At 46.0% G+C, this 20,961-nt stretch overlaps 2 protein-coding genes across 2 annotated transcripts; one reads left to right on the plus strand and one right to left on the minus strand.

Moving 5' to 3' along the window:
• Positions 1-2,357: 2,357 nt before the first annotated feature.
• Positions 2,358-3,641, minus strand: LOC109762579 (putative F-box protein At3g10240). Its single transcript, XM_020321446.1, has one exon. It carries the CDS (start codon positions 3,639-3,641, stop codon positions 2,358-2,360), a length of 1,284 nt encoding a protein of 427 aa, XP_020177035.1.
• A 5,471-nt stretch (positions 3,642-9,112) lies between these two features.
• Positions 9,113-9,820, plus strand: LOC109762580 (uncharacterized). The gene has a single exon (XM_020321447.1). It carries the CDS (start codon positions 9,113-9,115, stop codon positions 9,818-9,820), a length of 708 nt encoding a protein of 235 aa, XP_020177036.1.
• The last annotated feature ends 11,141 nt before the right edge of the window (positions 9,821-20,961 follow it).

The following is a 20,961-nucleotide window of genomic DNA, read 5'->3' on the forward strand; positions in this document are numbered from 1 at the left end:
TAGCACGAAGCTATCTAGCCTATCCGAGTTCGAGTCACAAAGTGACATGTGGTGCTTAAAGTCTCTTCTATAAAAATATGCATCCATGGTAGTTCTGGATGGTCTAGTTTTTTGGATGTCATATATTTATGTGCCAGTGTAATTGACAGTCTCACTTTTGAGAACCTTATATATACTTCCTCAGTTCCGTGATACAAGCCCTTTTAGCTTTTTCTATGTATGTTCAGTCATTTTAGTACATGTATGTAGTCAATATTTTGACGACACATTTTAGTATATATGTTCACTCATTTTATTATGTATGTAATTAAAATTTTGAAATAGCTAAAAGGTCTTATATTTTGAAATGGCGAGAGTCTGAGGATAATTAGTTTGATGCCAACATTTGGCATTACCAATACTTTGCTAGCCAACTTCCTGTGAGGTTGGCAAGTAAACTTGATAACCAACCAAATACTAGCCAATATCTGGCATTTGCCAAATGTTGGCATTGCCAATTTTTGGCATCAAAACAATCATGCTCTATATAAAGTAATATCAAGAAGATAATTGCACCTGATATCTCCACCCATGAGAAATCTAGAGATAATTAAGATATCGAGAATGCACACACTCAAAATTACGACAAAATGGTAGACGAAGAAAAAAAATGTAATCAACGGAAATCAGGCATCATCATGATCTAATGCTTATGTCTGCCAACTAGGAACCAAATGTCCTCCAGTCATTGTCGCATTTGATTGATCATTCCGCCCCCTTTTATTGGACACCAGGGAAGCTGTAATGAACCTTTCAGTTTCGAGCTTTCACTGGTAGAAAAATGGCCTTTAGTCCCGGTTCGCAAAGGCCTTTAGTCCCGGCTGTGCAACCGGGACTAAATATGCGCGACTAAAGACCCCCCCTTTAGTCGCGCCTCTTACGAACCGCGACTAAAGGCTTTAGTCCCGGTTCTCGTGGCTAACCGGGACTAAAGGCCCGTCCTTTAGTCCCGGTTCTCGTGGCTAACCGGGACTAAAGGCCTCCTCCGCAGGTTTAAACCTTGTTTTTTTGCGAATTTTTTTATTTTTTTTTATTTTCAAATTTCTGAATTATTTTAACCTCTAATCTCTAATCACCACCCCTCATCACTGCTCAATTTATCCTCTAATCTCTAATCACCCCTCATCATCTAACTTCCCGGACGGTCACCCATCCTCTCACTACTCCAGCCTGAGCACGCTTAACTTCCGGGTTCTATTTTCCCTCGTTTCCAAGTCTGCACTTGTTGTTTTCCTGACAATAGTAGGATGTCAATTTTATTAACCCTCAGTAATTTAGCTTGAGCATGAAGTGACACATTTCACTGTTTGAGTTTGAAACTATTGTTTTAAAAAACAATAATTATTTAGTAACACTAATATTTCTGGAATAATTAGTTTGACCATTGTTTGACCACTGTTTGACCAGATTTGACCAAAATTTAAAAAAAACTGAAATAATTATTTAGTAACACTAATATTCTAGAATAATTAGTTTGACCATTGTTTGACCACAGTTTGACCACAATTTGAATTTTTTTGCCTCTCCAGATCTTAAAAGCCCCTTATCTTTTTTTCTGTTAGGTTTTTGAGGATTTTGAAAATGTTTAACGGGGTCCCCCCCCCCCCCCCCCCCCCCGTTAAATTCGGATGTAACTTTTCGAGTAGATGATTTTTCATATAAAAAACTTTTTCATCCGAGTTCGTATGCAAAAGTTATGCCCATTTTAAGAAATTCCAGAGAGATTTTGCAAATAAAGTCGAAATTCATATTTGTTAATTTTCCCAACAACTAGACCACATATCACATGAGAAACTTATTTTATTTTATTTTTTTGACATTTCCATCATTTCTTTTGGTTTTTCTAAAACTGAAAAGGCGGTCGGGGGGGGGGGGGGGGGGGGGGGGGGGAGAGTTTGATGGGCCCTTTAGTCCCGGTTGGTCTGGCCAACCGCGACTAAAGGACTAACCTTTAGTCCTGGTTGGTCTGGCCAACCGCGACTAAAGGCCTTCGGGCCAGCCTGAGGACCTTTAGTCCCGGTTGGCCAGGCCAACCGGGACTAAAGCCCCTCCCGTCCGCCAGCTGTCGACCGAGCGCGCTGGGCCCAGATAGTTAATCGCGGGTCTCCTCCCGAACCGCGACTAAAGACCCCTTTAGTCCCGGTTCGATTATTTTGGGGACTAATGGGGGCGTATGGAAGCCTCTTTTTCTACTAGTGTTTGGATAGTTGATCTAAACAGATTTGTTTGATATATGTCCGATTTTTGAAAAGTGTGCGACAATTGAGGAAGTGATACATTGACCTGCTCTAGCTCCTTAGATTCTGCGCTCGGCATTTTTACTTCAAGAGAATCAAGACACGATCTATAAACTTGTAGGTGGCTAGTGGCTCTCCGGGGGAGGCGATGCTTTCCTCGTACAATGCAGCCTGTTGTGAAATCATGCTATCAATAGAGACCAAGCCGCTGCTTCCACCTAGAAGGTTGTCCATGTCATCGATCACGGGGATGTATGCACACATCTTGAAGCTTAGATCGATGTAGTTGCTTGGTCGTATGACGATGCGGTGACCATCGTCGACAACGGCGAGTATCCCCATCCACCCGGAGTACAATAAATTGGAAACCTTCAAGGGCAGGGAATACACATTGATTTGACAGTGTAGATCCCAGACACCGGTAGCATGGTCTTTCAGCAGCCAGACGTTGTGTCGACAAGGCGTCAAGCAAATCATCTCGGTGTGAAAGATGCACAGGCGTCCGCCAAACCCAGTCAAGCTGTAGCGATGGTGACTGCATCCTCTATCCATGACGAATGACGGCAACGACGGCATGGATCCAAACGTCTCATTGTCGAGGTTGAAGAAGAAGACGAACATGTCTTCCGACTGAGAGGCAAGCTTATGCCTGGCCAACCAATACACGTGCCCTTGCGTAAAGACGCTCAGGTCGTAGCGGTTGTCTACCCAGTCCAGCGGTGGTTTCTCTGGAGCACAACCCTTGGCCGGCCTCCAAAGCGCTGGGACGGAGTTGATCTCATAGACCTCGTATTTCACGGATTCCGGGAGGCAGCAGACGCGCACAGCTTTGTGCGTCATGGTGCGCGTGTCGTAGCCTAGCCCTAGGTGTCTGCTACGGTGGTCGCCCTTGTCCGGGCTCTCCAGGAGAGCTGCCATCCTGCCGGTAGACGGGTTGAGCATGTACTGCGTCCTTCCGGCTTGGAGGATGAAGAGGCCACGGCACTGCTGCGTGACGAGGCGCGGGAGGAGGTTGCCCGTGGGGCGGCCGCCAACATCGTGAGTATGGGGGAGCTCCATCAGAGTGGTACGACCAGGGTTATCCGGCGACCACACCTGCACTTTCGGACGGCTGTGGTAGGTTGAGCCCCACTTCTCCACGAAGAGGATCCTTGGGCCGCCGTAGCGGTTGGCGAGGCGGAGGTGGAGGTTGGCGAAGTCGCCGGAGGCGAGCGTGGCGGACCAGGTGCGAGAGAGGCAGCGGCATCTGTGCACTGCCTTGGCCGGCAACCGCGCCAAGATGTCCTCGATGACGTCGTCGGGGAGGACCGGGCATGGATCCTCCACGGACGACGGCCGCCGGCGGCGGGTGTTTGTTTGGAACATGCCCTAGATCGCGAGAACGATGGATTACGCACACGAGAAACGACGGAAGCACGCGAGAGAGATTGAGATCGACCGAAAAGGATTGCACAGATCGATCGATGCGCTTTTGTTTTGTTCGTTTGTTTGCGGTTTTATTTTTTTGCCCCGTATTCCCGTCCACACATGTATCCTCGTTTAGGTGGACCCCGCCATAAAATACAGGTACCAAGTGTACCATATACGATGCTAATTAAACCTGATTGCAATTTCCGCTGTCAATTTTTTGATGGGAGTTCGGGCTAACTTCTCCCCAAGCATTTGCAACTCGCTTTTTCTTTGAGACAATCTAACATTACTTGTATCAGTTATAAAACAAATTAATTATTCCTTCCGCTCTGGGCCTTTCATCTAAAAATTAACAAATTATTTCAGATAGAACAAATAGAAACACACATGAACAATAACGACCTTTGATAAATCTAAGGTTCTCCTCGCCCTTGCCGTCGGAGGGCTTTATTTTCATATGTTCTTTTGAGTTTTGTTAGAATTTGTATCCTGTTCAGAAAGACGGGACGGCATCGGCTCTCAGAAGGTGGAATAAGATTCTCCTCGCCTAGCCCCCGTTCCGGATGGTGTGTCTAGCATCGTCGGTGGGTATGTGGTGGTGTGTCGCTGGTGGAACTGTCCTTGGTGGATTTGCTCGGATATGGTCATAGTTCATCTACGTTCGTGTGTCTTCAAGTTGAATCCTTCCGATCATTGCTACTCTTTTTTGGCGATGGTTATTGTTCTGTTGCATTGGTCCTATGGTGCCTTAGCACGACGAATTTCTGACTGCCTACTACAATAAGTTTTGCACGGCTTCGGCGACAGAGGGGCGACGACGATGACACGCATTCGGTTCGCTTCAGTGTTTGTAGTCGTCGCTAGATAGTCTACGGATTTGGATATAATTTTCATTATTTCTGCTGTTTGATATACTACCAATTAAATATGAATAAATCAAAAGTTTCTTGTAAAAAAAGTAACAATGCAAGTCAGTCTGCAGAACCATTGCTCCGTTGTCTTTTTTTTAACACAGTACAGACAAAAACGCTATACATACGCAGGGGCGGAGCCAGGATTTAGATATAGGGGGGCCAAGTTAAGTTGATACAAAATAAACTCTACAGCAAGATGTTCTGCCTTGATCCTATAAAATTATGGCTACACTGTAGTAGTTTACCTTTGTGATTGCAATATAGATACAAATGTATAATAATTTCATCCCAATCTGCTAATTACCTTTGGGGTGCTTTTCTATCCATAACTGATGAACTAAAGGTTTCAGAACTAGTATGACAAGACAGCCAAAAGAATTTAAAATTTGGCATAAAATTTCACACACGTATAAAATATCTAAAATCGGACGTATAATCCGGAGACTCGGTGCTTATAAGAACTAAAATAACTTTCAGAATAATCATCACAACACACGAATTGAGAGAAATTCGCACGATAGTCGCTAGTGCTACGGCTAACCTTGGCTAGTTCGTTGGCCACACCGGAGAATTGAGGAGCCCAGCCTCAGGATAGCTCGTCGCTCTGTCGCGGCACAGCCGATTTAGCGATTTCGATCTGATCAATAGCACGGAGGACTGGAGCGGACGAGACCAAGACCATCTGGCCGTGGGCTGTCTCATGGGCCTTTATTCTCACTTTACGCTTGAGATGATGGGATTGGGAGGGGCCGAGTGCCTCTGTTAATTACAGGAGTTACCTTGCCTCAAAAAAAAATTACAGGAGTTACCGCTAATTATTTTCTACCTAATAGACTTTCCTTCGATCGCTTAGGAAGGGGGGTGCATACAGTCACCTTTATAAACGCACACACACTATCTCTATGAGCATCTTTGTATGGTTGTTAAAGAACACCAACAGCAGAAAAAGTTCAAACGAGAGAAACACTAAGATTGCCCACGGCCAGATGGTTCCTTTTTTCTAGCCAAATGTTTAATAGTGCAGTTGTGCAGTTGTACTATTTGTCGATTCCGAGCGCTTGCTCTTTCACTTCGTTCGATTGAAAGATGATCTATGATGGAGACATAGGAACCAGAGTCACGTAGGGAAAATATTAATACATGTGATTAGGGGAGTATATATACATGTGCTGATGTCGTCTCATTTTATTCTGTTCTAATTCTTTCCAAAAGCTACAACTTTCGAACCGATTGTCAGAACAAAGATCCATTTCTACCGTTAGGTTTCTCGCAACAAGCTCTTCAAAACTGGATCCCATATGAACATATTTCATTGATCTTTTTTAACAAGCAACTTTGATGATAGGTGAGGCAATTTTAGTGCTAAACAGAAGCAACTTCTTGCATCATGTGTATAGTGAATTTACCTAGCAATTATATTTTATACAACATAGAAATCATGGTTGACAACTTTTCATCATATATAGGCAACTGAGCATCATCGATAGGCAACTTTCGCATATGGAGGCAACTTTCAGCACAAAAGGATGAAACTTGCATTATTAAGGTGCATACAATATATATTATGCATACATGGTCCTATAATCATCTATCCATGTTTTACAAATGCATTGCAAATATTTCTCCTAAGTTGTCTACCATGGTTATAAAGTTGCCTATAACATATGTGAACTATATTAGGATTAATGTTAAAAACAAATGAGATAGGCAACTTCACTCCATTTAAAAGTAAATAATTAGCAATGGTAGACAACAAATTAGCAATAGTGAACAACTTTGAAACAGACGTATGTAACATCCATCAGTTTTCATAAGCAACATTCCTTCTACAAGAGGCAATGTTAGTGCTATAAATAGGCAACTTCACCACATTTTGTGTCATAGTTAATTTTGTTTAACACTCTTCCCCCTTTCTCACTGCTACTTCTAAGTTTCTACCTTTGTGCTTGGATTTAGTTGCTTCTAAAATGCCTACAATCATATGAAGTAGTCTAGTGTTGATGCTGAGTTGTTGTCATTGCTAGTTAGTTTCTTATCATGGTTACTGTAAGTTGATCGGCATTGCTATAGTTGCCTGCTGGTGATTCCCAGTTGCATGTCATTGCTAATTAGTTTCCTATAATACCAAGTTGTCCATCATTGTTGCTTAAGTCGTCTATCTTTGAAGCATAGTATTGGTATACTCCTAGTTATATTAGAGAAGTTAGAGGTGAAGCTAGTCAACTCAGTAGTCATGGTGGCCAACTTAGAAGGGCTTTCCGCTCATAGACAGTCACACTGACAAACTAATAAGAAGTTGCTTTCTTATAATACTAAAGTTGTCTCAGTAGCATTTAAAGTTGCTCGTGAAAAAAAAGTTCATTGAAACCTACCGATATGAGACCTAGTTTTGAAGAGCTTGTCAAAAGAAACCCAACGGTAAAAAGGGCTGTGAATTTTTATGCTCGAATCAAACGTTATGGCTTTTAAAATTTTTGAAACCCCTAATAAATGCACATGGAACAATATCTTATCCTTTTGTAGCTGGAATCTGCAGACTAAGTGAGCGACGGGGGATAGAGATCACATGCTTTTTCAAATAAAGTGAGGAATTCCTTTTTTGATAGGTGTGCTCGTTGCGTCCAACGAGTGCATGGGTGCCGTGTAGCCACACCCTTCCTTTTTCTAATATGGATTAGGGGAGACTAGCACTTTCCAAACCTGTCCAGCGAATTAAGTAACACCTGTTCACTCGCAAACAGGAAAAAATAACACTAGTCAGTTACCTTCCGCCTAATATTTTAATTTGCACATCACTCTCGTGCTAGTCCATCTTGTTGAGTTGATTTCTGGTTTACTCGGTATGTGTTGAGTTGTCTTCTTTGCATTCTCATTGCTTGGTTATTTGTATTATTTCTATTTATAGACCAGCTTGCTTTAAACTAATGTAGAGTATATTAATTAAACTAATCAATTTGCAGCTGCAGCCTGCCCAAGCTTGGAAGCACCGTACCCAACATATGAACTCGCTTTCATACACACCCCACAACTTAATGTGGATCAACATGGCTCAACTATGAACGGCAAAATATATACTATTTGTGTCTATATGTATTCCAAATGGCGCATGTATGAGCCGCCGTATGTAGGAGAGCCTCCACTGTCCACACACTACATATACACATTGCGCGCAAGTGGTTTGCATCAGACGGCTAATTAGCGTCTCGTTAGCTTAATTTGTAGTTCGCGCCAGTCAATCCACATAGTTACTATTATTCTTACTACTTAGCGTGTCATCTGTTAGGTTTTACTGGGTGACAAACGAACTAAGTGGATCAATTTGGTTTCAAGCATAGTTTTAAAAACCAAACCGGAAATTGAACCGAAAAGGTGTTCAGGTTCTTACCGGTTGGACTGCTAGTTCACGGGTTCGATTGTCGGTTTTTTAAGCAATAAAATAATATATGTTGCATAATATATTTGCTAATATAGTGTGAAACAATAGTCAAATAAAATTATTTTCATGCAGTGGACAACAAAGTAGCACAGTCGAGTTGGTTATTGGACCATCGGCAAGCCCCGCGTATTGCTCACACGACATGGGATCGAATCCACTTCTCCCAATTTCTATTAAAACTTTTTCCTAGTTTTTCCCGGTTCAATGGCCTGGTTCTTTCACCGGTTTTCTAGAAAACCGGCCGGTTCGACCGGTTTTCTCCGGTCTGATTGCAGAACGGTCTTATTAGCTTAAAAAACCGCTGAGGCCGCTGGTGCTAGTTTTTTCGGTTCGGCCGCCGTCCGGTCAGGTTATTAAAACTAGGGCTTCAAGGTTGATGTCAAACAATCTAACTCAGACGCCATATTCGTTTTAATGGAGGTTAATCACTAATGGTGTCTTTACCGTAAAAGTATATGTATACGGATCTTATGGATTCTGGATCTATTTTTCGTTGAAAATATATTTGGAGAACAAAGGTTCCTCCCAAGATCAAAGTTTTCATATGATTTTTATAGATGGAGGTTGTTCTTACCAAAGATAACCTTGCTAAACGTAATTGGCATTGTAGCAAAAATATTGTTTTTGTCATCATGAGTAGACAATTCACCATTTATTTATGCCATGTCCATTTACTAACTTAATCTGGCCCACAGTTCATGTTACTTACAATTTCGTACTGCCAGTGAGTATTCAAATTTCTATGTGCCCGTGCGTTTATTCACTTGACAGATGACAGACAATGATCGATCAGTTGGTAGCCGGTGCATGGGGTGCTGCCGGGAGCAATACTACAAATGCAGGACAGAGGTGACGAACGCAAGTACGATATGCTGACTGCTAGTAACAGAATAATCAAGAAGATGACGACAAGTGGTCGTTATCACTGCTGAACTCGTCTTAACTGAGGATTCTATCTAGTACTATTAGTACAACCTGCCGGCTAGTAGGCCTTAGTATCACTTGCCAAATGTCAAGGATCTGCCTATAAATTTGAGGCCCATAGACCACTCATCCACTCAGACACAAACTAAAGCATGATGAAGCACCTCACTGCAGTGTTCGCTTCTTTACTCGTGGTCGCCGGCCTCGCCACCACGGCTGCCGGCGTGAGGTTCGAGGCAACGAACAACGCGTCGACGACCCCCGGCGGGCAGCGCTTCGACGAGGAATACGGCGTGGGCTACGCGGTGCAGGTCATGTCGGAGGCCTCCTTCTTCGTCTGGAAAATCTTCAACCAGACGGCGCCCGAGGACCGCAGAGCCGCCATGGACGACCGCGTCAAGCTCGTCGTCAACTTCATAAACACCAACATCCTCGCCTTCGAACGCGACAGCGAGAGCAGCATCACGCTCAACGCCGGCTACGTCAACAACATCACCGGCGACGTGAGGACGCTGGTGACGGGGCTGCTGTACCACGAGGTGACGCACGTGTGGCAATGGGGGCAGCAGGACACGAACCAGACCCACAGTTGGATCTACGAGGGGGTCGCCGACTTCGTCCGGCTCCGTGCGGGCTATGCGGCGCCGTACTGGTTGCAGCCGGGGCAGGGGGACAGCTGGGACACGGGCTATGACGTGACGGCGTGGTTCCTGGACTACTGCGACCAGTTGAGGCCGGGGTTCGTGGCGGTGCTCAACCAGAGGCTCAAGGACGGCTACAGCGACGACGACTTCCTGCAGATTATGGGCAAATCGGTGCAAGAGCTGTGGAGGGATTACAAGGCCAAGTACGGTGGCTAGCTGATCCATCGATGTATTGGTTGTGTGCTTAATATCATCCATGTTTCGTATTTTCCTACCTTTTATGGCCTTTATTTCCAAGGTTTAGAGCAAATCTAGTAGATGCCCAATGAGTATAGCCTCAAAAATATGTATTGGAACAATCCCTATAAAAATTTATCTTTTGTTTCTACTATTTTATTTTATTTGCGCATAGAAACACCATTCTAACTCCAGTTTCACACCATAATAACTTCAACGTTTGTATTTAAGCACACAATTCAACAACATTTCAGATCCATAATTTTAAAGTTTTCAAATTCAAAATTTAAACACGACATATGATCTAAGAGCAACTCTAACTATTTCCTCCAGATAGTTTGATGGGTCCGGTTGGGTTGTAGATCGACTGCTAGGTAGTTGGTCAGGATAATAGACGAAGTTGCACATCAGCTACGTAACTGACCTGGGTTTCCCCAAATTAGAATTTTGTAGGGGAGCAGTAAGGAAGTTGCACGTCCAAAGTTATACATGCATTGCTAGGCAGTTGGCCATGGTCACTAGCAGGATAGGTGGGGCAGTCGGCCCTAAACAGGGAAAAGTGTACATTTTTAGGGTAGAGGAAGGTTCCACATCAATTACGAGGCAATTGGGGGTCAAGTGATAGGAAAAATGTGTACAACAACTATGACACGGTTGCACCTAACAAGGCCTAAATTGCACATAAAAAGTTCATCGAAATATATTCATGTGGGATCTAATTCTGAAGAGCATGTCGCGAGAATTCCGACAGTGAAAACAGATCTTAATTCCAATGCTTGGTACAAAAGTTATGAATTTTAATTTTTTTTATCATGAAAACTAAATGTGTTCACACCTGTTCACATGATTATCTATTTTTCTAATTATAGATTACGGGAGACCAGCACTTTCCAAATCTAGCCGGCCACTCGATGTTACACACATCTGTTTAATTAATCCCTGGTCAGTTACCTACTCCCTCTGTTTCTTTGTGTAAAGTGTATTATTTTCGGCTCGGTGACCAAGACGCATAGTTATATATACAGGTGTTAGGACAAAATTAACCTTGGCAAATTTGTTGATTAGTGGCAAGTAAACCAGCGAGTCCAGAAAAGTAAGGGATACATGCAATTAAGAAAGAGATCATTTTCTTCTTTTGATACAAGGAGAAATACAAGAAATTATGAGAGAGATACTATCCTCCTTTTTAAGGGATAAAAAGGGAATTATATTAATTTTGAAAAAATGCATCTTACATTGTGGAATTTTATGAAAAATAAATACACCTTATATAAAGAAATGGAGAGAGTATCCCCTAATATTTTAGTTTGCGCATCATCTCACGCTAGTCCGTCTTGTTGAGGTGATTTTTGGTTTACTCGGTGTCCCGTAGCTAGTGTATGTTGGGCTGTCTTCTTCGCACTCCCTGGTTATTTGTAAAGTAGTTTCGTTTGTATTATTTCTATTTATAGACCGATTAGCTTTAAACTAATCTACTGTATATTAATTAAACTAATCTATTTGCAGCTGCGGCCTGCCCAAGCATGGAAACACGGTACCCGACATCTGGACACCCTTTCATACATGCCCCAACAACTTAATGCCTGGCGTGGATCAACATGGCTCATGTATGAACCGCCGAATTAGTCGATGGTTCTCCATATGTACGTAGGAGAGCCTTCACCAGGGCCGGAGCCAGAAAATTTAACCAATGAGTTCACTCGTTGAGTCCTTTGCGGAGAGTTTGTACTGTATGAATTAAGGGAATAACAATGTGGAAGTTGTGTGGAAAATTTCAGGTTCAATCGATTTCTTCCTTTTTTCTATCCATGGCGTGGCTATGGTGCCACTCCCATGTACCGCTCCCCATATATAGACCGTTGAACCGCCGTCTTACGTCACCTAGGGCCGGCGTCGCTTCCATGCCGCCTCGCTTCCCTCCCTTTCTGAGTCACCTCCTCCATTGAGTCGCCGTTGCCCCAACTGTTCTCTAACCAACCACATAAAGTATCGTGCATGCCAACTAAACAATTTTAATGAGGTGGCACATAATTAAATGAAGAAAGAGATGCTTAAATATCATAATACAGCATCATATTAAATAATGTTTTACTTTATGTCATGCATAACAATAAATGTAGTACTCTGTGATACCAACATATAATATTATGATATTATAGATATAATATCATACACCAATATCATACATGATATTGGTATATGATATTCCCATTACAACCAGCAGCCTAAGGAGCAAGTGTTGGATAAGAATCAATCGAGTCAACCCAGGATACTTGGGCTTTTGGTTACGCTAATTACACTAGAATATTTTAATTGAGCTAGTCTAAAAGGCATTAAGCCTGTGCATTATAAGTTTGATGGGTTCAGCCTTGTTATTTTACTGGGTTCATACCAATCCGGTGGTGTCTCAGAAAAATTTCCGGTGTTCCAAGCACCTTTTAGAGCAACTCCAACGCAGCGATCCATTTCGTCCGTTTGCGTTAGTCTTAGTCCGCGCAGGCAAAAATCAGTGCCCAATGCAGTGATCCATTCTCATTTTCTGTCCGGTTTGTACCCATTTTCGACGCAAATTTGGGACACGTATGGGACCAGACGTTTTCTTTGTCCTCTTCATCCTGTGTCTAGCCTAGCCCATCATCACCCACCTCTCCATTTCATCTCTCTCCTTCTTTTCTGTTCCCTTCCTGGCCCGCCACACCCACCACCCACCCACCCACCACGTGCCAACGGCGCTTCCTCTGGCGCCCTCCAGTGGTGTGGCGGTGCTCAGCTGGATTCACGTAGTGGCAGGCGGCCGGAGGCTCTCATCCCTGCAGGAGCTCCTCCTCGCCGACGACCGTCCCGCACAAGCGGCCGGAGGCGCCCATCCCCGTAGGAGCTCCCCCCCTCCGCGCTCGTCTGCAGGAGGAGGCAAGCAGGCAACGCTCGTCCCGCGCAGGCGGCCGGAGGCGCCCGTCCCCTGTAGCAGCTAGACCGGCGCGGGAGCTTCTCCCCGCCAGCGCTCGTCCCCGCAGGCGGAGGCAGGCAAGCACCGCTCGTCTCGGCCGGCAGCTCTTGTTTCTTTTTTAAAAGAAAAGGCTATGTTCGCTTGAAATGGAGTGCTCGCGTTGGGTGCACAGGCCGACCCAAAACAAAAAGAGGACAATACCGTCCGCTTGGCCGACCCAAACAGACAAAACACAGGCAAAAACAGACACGATTTGGGTCGTTGTGTTGGAGTTGCTCTTAAACCCACCTACCCCGACACGGGGTGTGAGTGGCGCGACTGCGCGAATGGTTTAGATTGCATCGGGAAATATACATCACTCCGGCCCACAAACGCTGATATGCGCGGTGCATGTGAGCAACCTTCGGCTCATACTCCTACTCCTACTCCCGAGGAAGTACACCCTCAGAAATTTACAGAACCCTATACTCTCTCTGGTTACTCTTTTTTTAGTTTTTGAACCATACATGTTGGTTGAAGTTCAATGGACAACCCAAGTGGAACCTATACATTGCCAAGACCGTTGCGAAGGCACCGAGAAAGAAACAGGTGGCCCAACCGACCCAACAAAAGAACCGCCCAAAAAGGTTAGAAAAGGGTTCCGAGGAAAGAAGTGGGAGGAGGAGAGGGCGAAGCGAGAAGGTGTGGTGGCCAAGATGATGGAGAGGTTTAGATTGTCGATGGAGGCGACCGAGAAGAAGCTCAAGCTCGAAGTGAAGAAGTCCATGATCGAAGAGAATATGCGATGTTGAAAGAGAAGAAGGTAAAGATTGCAGCCGATGCAGAGGACGCAAAGATGTGACTATTGATGTTGAATTTGGCGGCTTTGGACGACGATGCAAGAACAATTATGCAAGCCATCCGTTTCAAGACATTGCTGCGGCAGAAAGATGAGTTGGAGAAAGCGGACAAAGAGCAGATGGAGGCGGCGGAGAAGGAGGTGGAGGCAGCCTACACGGCGGTGACGGCCGATTGAGCGTGGAGGCTCGAATTGCCGGTCCAGTAGGGCAGGTAAGTTTTTGCACGGACTGCCGGACCGATATTTTTTTGTGATCGGGCATGCGAAAACTAAGCATACTTGTCTCTTTTTGGTTGTGCTGGGCTGATGATGTGATCCGGCGTGTGCTATGGATCAGACTTATTTGAATTTTAAATTACCCTTTATTGGCGGACATATACATGATAGTTTTGGATGACGGGCTCTTGCATCAGTATCCGTAGACTGATTTTCTCTGTCCGCGGATAGATGTGGTGTCCGGTTTGCGGGTCAGGTTGGAGATGCCCTAAGGATTAGTCGACGATGGTTTTACTATTTGGAAAAATCGTAGATAAAAATGCTATATGCAAACTTGCACCTTGTATGCACCCAATAAACCTGGCCAAATGGGCCGGCCTAGTCATGCCAGCCCGATAGCCCGCGTACCTGGGCCCTCATGGGCCGGCACGACACATGGCTTAATGGGCCGTGCCCGGCAGGTGGCGAAGCTAGTGTCGTGCCTAGGCGCGAGGCTGGGCACGCGTGCCGGCACGACCTGGACAGTTTATTTTTTTAGTTTTTGTACATCACATTTCAGCCCATATAGCCCAAAAACAGCCATTCAGCCCATGCGGGCTAAATGTGCCGCCGGGCCGGCCTGTGAAGCCAGCACGCGTGGCTGGCATGGGCCGTGTACTTTCCATGCCTGGCTAGGTGGTACCGTGCCTGGCCCATATAACCCTTGCCGGACCGGCCCATCTTGCTAGGTTTGTATGCACCTGCGTCGGAGGGGAGCAGCAGCGATGGCTTCTCCTCCTCCTGTAGATCCACAACTCCCATCGATCTGAAGAATCCCTTTCTCGGTTAACCTGCGGTTCCTCCCTCCATGCAGCAACCCATGGAAGAGGGGCCGGCGGCCAAGCGGAGCATGTCGGAGCACCACCACGGCGCCGACGACGCGCCGTCCTTCAAGATGGAGGACCTGCCCATGGTAATTTCCATTCCGTCAGTTCAGTTCCTCTTTCTCGTCTTCTTGATGTGTTGCCTGTGTCTTCTCCAAGGACAACAGATCTGCAACTTTGGGACATAAAAGACTGGTGTTTTCTGGGATTTGTAGCTTGAGGCTTCCACTGTTTTAGGGTTCACTCTATCTTTTTTTCTAAGTGAGGCTCAATGTTCTAGGACATCTTTCTTAACTTGTTTTCGGCGTCAATCAGACATATTAACTTGCCTGAAAGGATCATGAGAGACTCAGTGAAACTGCAGCAAAAAAAATGCAGTTTGTTTCAGATTTCTCTTTCAAATATATGCACTTTCAGTTCACTGTGTTATAATGTCAGTTCTAGTCAAAATTCAACCGTCCTGAAAATACATGTCCTTTCTTGTTACAGGATGTTCAAGCTGTTATAATGTCGCTTCTGCCACTGAAAATGGCTGTGAGACGTTCTCCCTCTGCCCCAGATTTCGCTTCGAGACGTTCTGGCTTAACCAGAACGGTTTCGTTGAGGCTGTGCCCGGCCGCTGGCTGGAAGCCCGCCTTGCATCTCACCGATCCATCTCGGCGGTGGATGACTGGCACTTCTGCGTTAAGCGCACCCGTCAGTTCATGAAGGGCTGGGGCGCGAATCTCGGAAGGGACCTCCGTCTCCGTAAAAAGACCCTCCTTGACTCCATTCAGGCCCTGGATCTTCGGGCCGACTCGGTGGGCCTCTCTCCTGACGAGTGGATGCAGCGTTATGGCCTTGAAGACCAGCTTATGGTCATATACATCGACGAGGAGGCGTATTGGCGCCTTTGAGGTACCCAAAAGTGGGTACTCCAGGGTGACGCCAACACCGCCTACTTCCAGGCAATCGCCAATGGCCGGCGGCGACGTAATACCATTCCCCTTCTGTGGGATGGCGCGACGCTCCTCCAGCGGCCCGCTGACATCCGTGCCCATGTTGACGGCTTCTATCGAGCCCTGTTTGCAGCCCCCCCTAGAGGGGGCTTAGCTCTTGCGCCACACTTCTGGGTTGGACCGCAGTGTGTCTCGGCCGCGGACAATGCGGCTCTCACGGCCCCGTTCTCTGAGGAGGAAGTGTGGCTGGCAATAAAAGGGATGAACCCATCATCCGCCCCGGGTCCTGACGGCTTGCCGGTTAAGTTCTTTCAGACCTTCTGGTCCGCCATCAAACAGGAGATCATGGCCATCTTCGAGGAGTTTTATGTCGGTTCCATCGACCTCAAGCGCCTCAACTATGGCATTATCACTTCGATCCCCAAGGTCCCGGGCGCCTCCGACATCCGCCAGTTCCGCCCTATCACAGTGATCAATGTGATCTTCCCACTACTAGGAAAAGGGCTATAGATGATATGGCCACTAATGGCGCACCAGACATGTGGTGCGCCATTACTATATACTAATGGCGCATCATGTGTTGGTGCGCCATTAGTAATATTACTAATGGCGCACCTGGTGTTTGGTGCGCCATTAGTAGTTTTGAAAAAAAAATATTACTAATGGCGCACCGTGGTATAGTGCGCCATTACTAGTTGACATAGTAATGGCGCACCACACCCACCGTGCGCCATTAGTAGTTTTGAAAAAAAATAAAAAAAATTTGTTAGTAATGCCGAGCCCCACCTCCCCTCGCCCCGTCGCCCCCCTCCCCTCGCCGCCCCCTTGCCCCACCTCCCCTCGCCCCGTCGCCCCACCGTCCCAACCACCCGCCGCCGCCGACGCCACTCGCCACCGCTCCCTGGCCCCACCGCCCCTTGCCCGATCGCCCCCACCACCCGCCACCGCCCCGGCGCCCCGTCGCCCGAACGGCGCCCCACTGGTGCCCCGCCGCCCCCACCACCTGCCCGTCGGCCCCTGCGCCCGCGCCGCCCCCGGAGCCAGGCTCGTCGCCGCCCCTGCGCCCGCGCCGCCACCGGAGCCAGGCTCGCCGCTGGCCCCCTGCGTCCGCCTCGCCCCCCCCCCCCCCCCGGAGCCAGGCCCGCCGCCGCTGCCCTAACCGCGGCCGTCCACCACCACCCCTACCCCCGGAGCCAAGGTGAGCATTTTTTTTCTACTGTTTTTCTTTGCTGTTTAGGTTTAATTAGGTTATTGATAGGTTTAGGTTAGTGGTTGGTTTAGGTTAGTGCTAGATTTAGGTTTAGATAATTAGAAGAAGAAGAAAGTTGAAAAAAAGAAGAAGAAGTAGAAGAAGAGGAAAAAGGAAAAAAAGGAAGAAGAATAAGAAGAAAGTTGAAAAACATAACAAGAAAGGAAGAAGGAGAAGAGGAGGAGGAGGAAGGAGAAGAAAGAAAAAGGAGAACAAGAAAAGAAGAGAGGTGGAGAAGAAGAAGATGGAAAGGAAAAGGAAGAATGCATCATTGTTTAATTGTAGAGGATGATGATCGAAAAGTTGACCTTTCTTAGGAGTAGCATCTTCAAATAAGTAACCCTTCATGTCTTCAAATAAAATACCAGAACAACATAACTCAGAACAGTAATATAACCAAGAAATCATACAAAACATTAAAACAGTGGAAACTACGGCAAGGTTTTGACATCATTAAACCCACCCACATGATTGAAATAAAAAAAACATAACTCTGCATATGCAAAGACAGAAGGCATAACAGAGAAAAAAATCATTATAAAGAAACTAGTTGCTGACATTAAGCTTGCACATTCAATAGTGTTTATTTGCTGCTTCCTCATAAGCAACAAGACATCTCTGAGGACAGAACATCATTTTAGTAGGATGTAACAATCATTAGTCTTCGAGAAGAATGATATTAAATAACATAGTGGCCTGTGATGTATTTTCGTACCGAAAATGCATTTGGCACTAGTCCTCGCTTAACAACATCATGGATGGGAAGCGGGAACTTCGGAAGTGCATTGGTGTAGTTGATTATCTTCTGCTCAAAATTTATGCTGCTATGATGTTGTATGATAATGTTGTAAGGGTACTAATTGGTCTCTTCTGCTGCTTATCAGAGATGGGGGGAAGCAGCCACCGCCGCTCTGCCTCACCAGAATACGAGTTGGATGCTTTCGAGTTCTTCAGTATCATACTTGGGACTTCAGTATCAGCCACGAGGCAGGTATATAAAACGAGAGATCTCCCCTTCACCCATCTCATTATGATAACTCTGTTGTTTGCTACATCACTCCTTGTCCCAAATTGCAGAGGCTGCCTGACACTTTTATGAACATGCTGGGTGAAGATCCGCCAGATAATGTGAAGCTCCGACAGGCCGGCAGCGGGGTTCGCAGGCTGTGGGACGTGGAGTTGGTGATCGAGGAGGGCCACATGTACCTGTGCCGTGGCTGGGAGAAGTTCTACAGTGCCTACGACCTGCGGACCGGGTACTTTCTTCTCTTCAGGTACGACGATGACGCCACAATGCTCATTGTGAAGGTTTTCAACACGACTATGTGTCGCATGCGCTACGCTGACGACGAAGATGCCAGTGCGTTCTGCCTCTTCTTATTCCTCTATATTTGGCTTTGTCTCACATCGATTGTTAACGGTCATTGTTGCATTTGGACAGGCAATGGGAGCAGCAGCAGCGACACTGGCTACAGCCAAAGCAGCAGCGATTATGGCTGTAGCAAAAGCAACAGCGATTCTGGCTTTAGTGAAAGCAGCAACGATTCTGGCAGCAGCAAAGACAACAAGAAGGATGATCCGGACTGGAGTGGGGGAGAAGAGGAGCAGCGTGGGGATGAGGAGCTGCAAGATGACGATGGGCATCAGGCTGAGGATGACCTAGCGCTGGTGGTGGCTGACCAAGGGCAAGAGATGGTCGTGGCTGACCATGGGCAAGAGATGGTGGTGGCTAACCATGGGCAAGAGATGGTGGTGGCTGAGGATGACCTAGCGATGGTCGTGCCCGTCCTGCCTGAAGGTGGCCTCGCGATGGTGGTGGTGCCTGACAATGATCACGCACCGGTGGTGGCGCCGGCGATCCCACAGCTGGGCGACATGACCACGCCAATTGTGGTAGAAGACTACATCCCACAGCTGCCTCCACCGCCTCGCCGCTCTTGGCGCATCAGGCTGAGAAAGGAGAAGGAGAAGAACAATGAGAACTGAACTATGTCAGGTGTCAGATCTCCAAAATGATATATATATATATATATATACTTAGTTACCTATGTTATCTCTAATATGCTTAGTTTCCTATAGGTTAGCTCCAAAATTACTTATGTTAGCACAAAATGATCAAGTTTGCATAATAAGCTTATAGTCTTCTTATTCTTCTTCTTTTCCAAAATGACATATGTTAGCTTCATTTTACCTAAGTTGGCTCAAATATGCTAACTTAGAGCTTATATGCTTAGTTTCCTATAGGTTAGCTCCAAAATAACTTATGTTAGCACAAAATGATCAAGTTTACATAATAAGCTTATAGTCTTCTTCTTATTCTTCTTCTTTTCCAAAATGACATAGGTTAGCTTCATTTTACCTAAGTTGGCTCTAATATGCTAACTTAGAGCTTATATGCTTAGTTTCCTATAGGTTAGCTTCAAAATTACTTATGTTAGCACAAAATGATCAAGTTTACATAATAAGCTTATAGTCTTCTTCTTATTCTTCTTATTCTTCTTCTTATTCTTCTTCTAGTATTCTTCTAGTGTTCTTCTTCTTCTAGTATTCTTCTAGTCTTCTTCTTCTTCTCTTCTTCTTCTTCTTCTTCTTCTAACTTCTTGTTTATCATTTTGCAGATTTGATTTAATTCACGGAAGCTTGCATGGATGGAGTGCTTCTTTTCCATTTGTGTTTTTATTTTGTATCAATGTGAAACTTTTGTGAATTGATGGATAACGGTGTTGGATGAACAATGTGAAACTTTTGTAATATGTAACGATGGAACTATGTGTTGGCTATGTATGTATATATGATGAAACTTGTGTGTTGGATATGATTGTAATATGGATGCTTGTTGTATATATATGTGTTGGATATCTCATATGTGAAATAGTGACATGAGATTAAGAAAAAACGAATTTTTTTAAAAAAAATTGTTACTAATGGCGCACTTCCATGTGGTGCGCCATTAGTATACCAGATACGACTGGCGCACCTGTGGGATACTAATGGCGCACCTGTGGTGCGCCATTACTAAAATATACTAGTGGCGTGGTGCTAGTGGCGCACCAGTAGTGCGCCATTAGTAGGCAAAACTGGTGCGCCACTAGTAAGCCTTTTTCTAGTAGTGTCCGCATCCTTGCCAAGGGGTACGCCAATAGGGTGGCCCCTTTAGCTGACCGCATAACCCACCCGAATTAATCCGCCTTCATTCAGGGCCGATATATCTTGGATGGGGTCTTAGTCTTCCATGAAATCCTGCATGAGGTGCGATCCAAAAACCTCAAGGCGGTTTTCCTGAAGATTGATTTCCATAAGGCCTATGACACGGTTAGTTGGCCCTTCCTTCGGGAAGTGCTGCTTAGAAAAGGGTTCGATGATCGCTGGGTGTCCCGGGTCATGCAGATGGTGTCTTCCGGCCATACCGCGGTGAACATCAACGGGGAAATCGGGCCCTACTTCCCCACTTCCTGTGGGGTTAGGCAGGGTGACCCCTTTTCCCCGTTTCTGTTCAATATGGTGGTTGATGCCTTGGCCTCGATCCTGGATAAGGCCAAGGCCGCCGGCCACATACTAGGCATTACCCCGCACTTGGTGGAGGGAGGAGGCGTCTCCCTTCTCCAATACGCTGATGACACCATCATCATGGTCCAAGGCTCGGCGCCTGAGATCTCGAACCTCAAATTCCTCCTGCTGTGTTTCCAGCACCTGCCAGGCCTCAGAATAAATTTTGATAAAAGCGAGGTGATGATTCTGGGCTATTCGCCCGATGAGAGCCAGAGCATCGCTAACCGGCTTAACTGTCGGTTGGGGACATTCCCCACTACCTACCTGGGGGTCCCCATTAGTGACTCCCGCCTGACCGTGGCCGACCTACGACCCTCGGTGCTCAAGCTCCAACACCGCATCGAGCCGTGGCAGGGTCGTTGGCTCTCTAAGGCGGCTCGTACGATCCTCATCAACTCATCCCTTTCCAGCCTCCTCCTATTCATCATGAGCTTCTACAGCTTCCCCGAGACTCTCCACCATGAGATTGGTTCGGTCCAGGCCCAGTTCTATTGGGCGGGCGAGGGCGACAAGCAAAAGT

This window comes from Aegilops tauschii, chromosome 1 (assembly GCF_002575655.3).
Source record: "Aegilops tauschii subsp. strangulata cultivar AL8/78 chromosome 1, Aet v6.0, whole genome shotgun sequence".
NCBI classification, from domain to species: Eukaryota; Viridiplantae; Streptophyta; class Magnoliopsida; order Poales; family Poaceae; genus Aegilops; species Aegilops tauschii.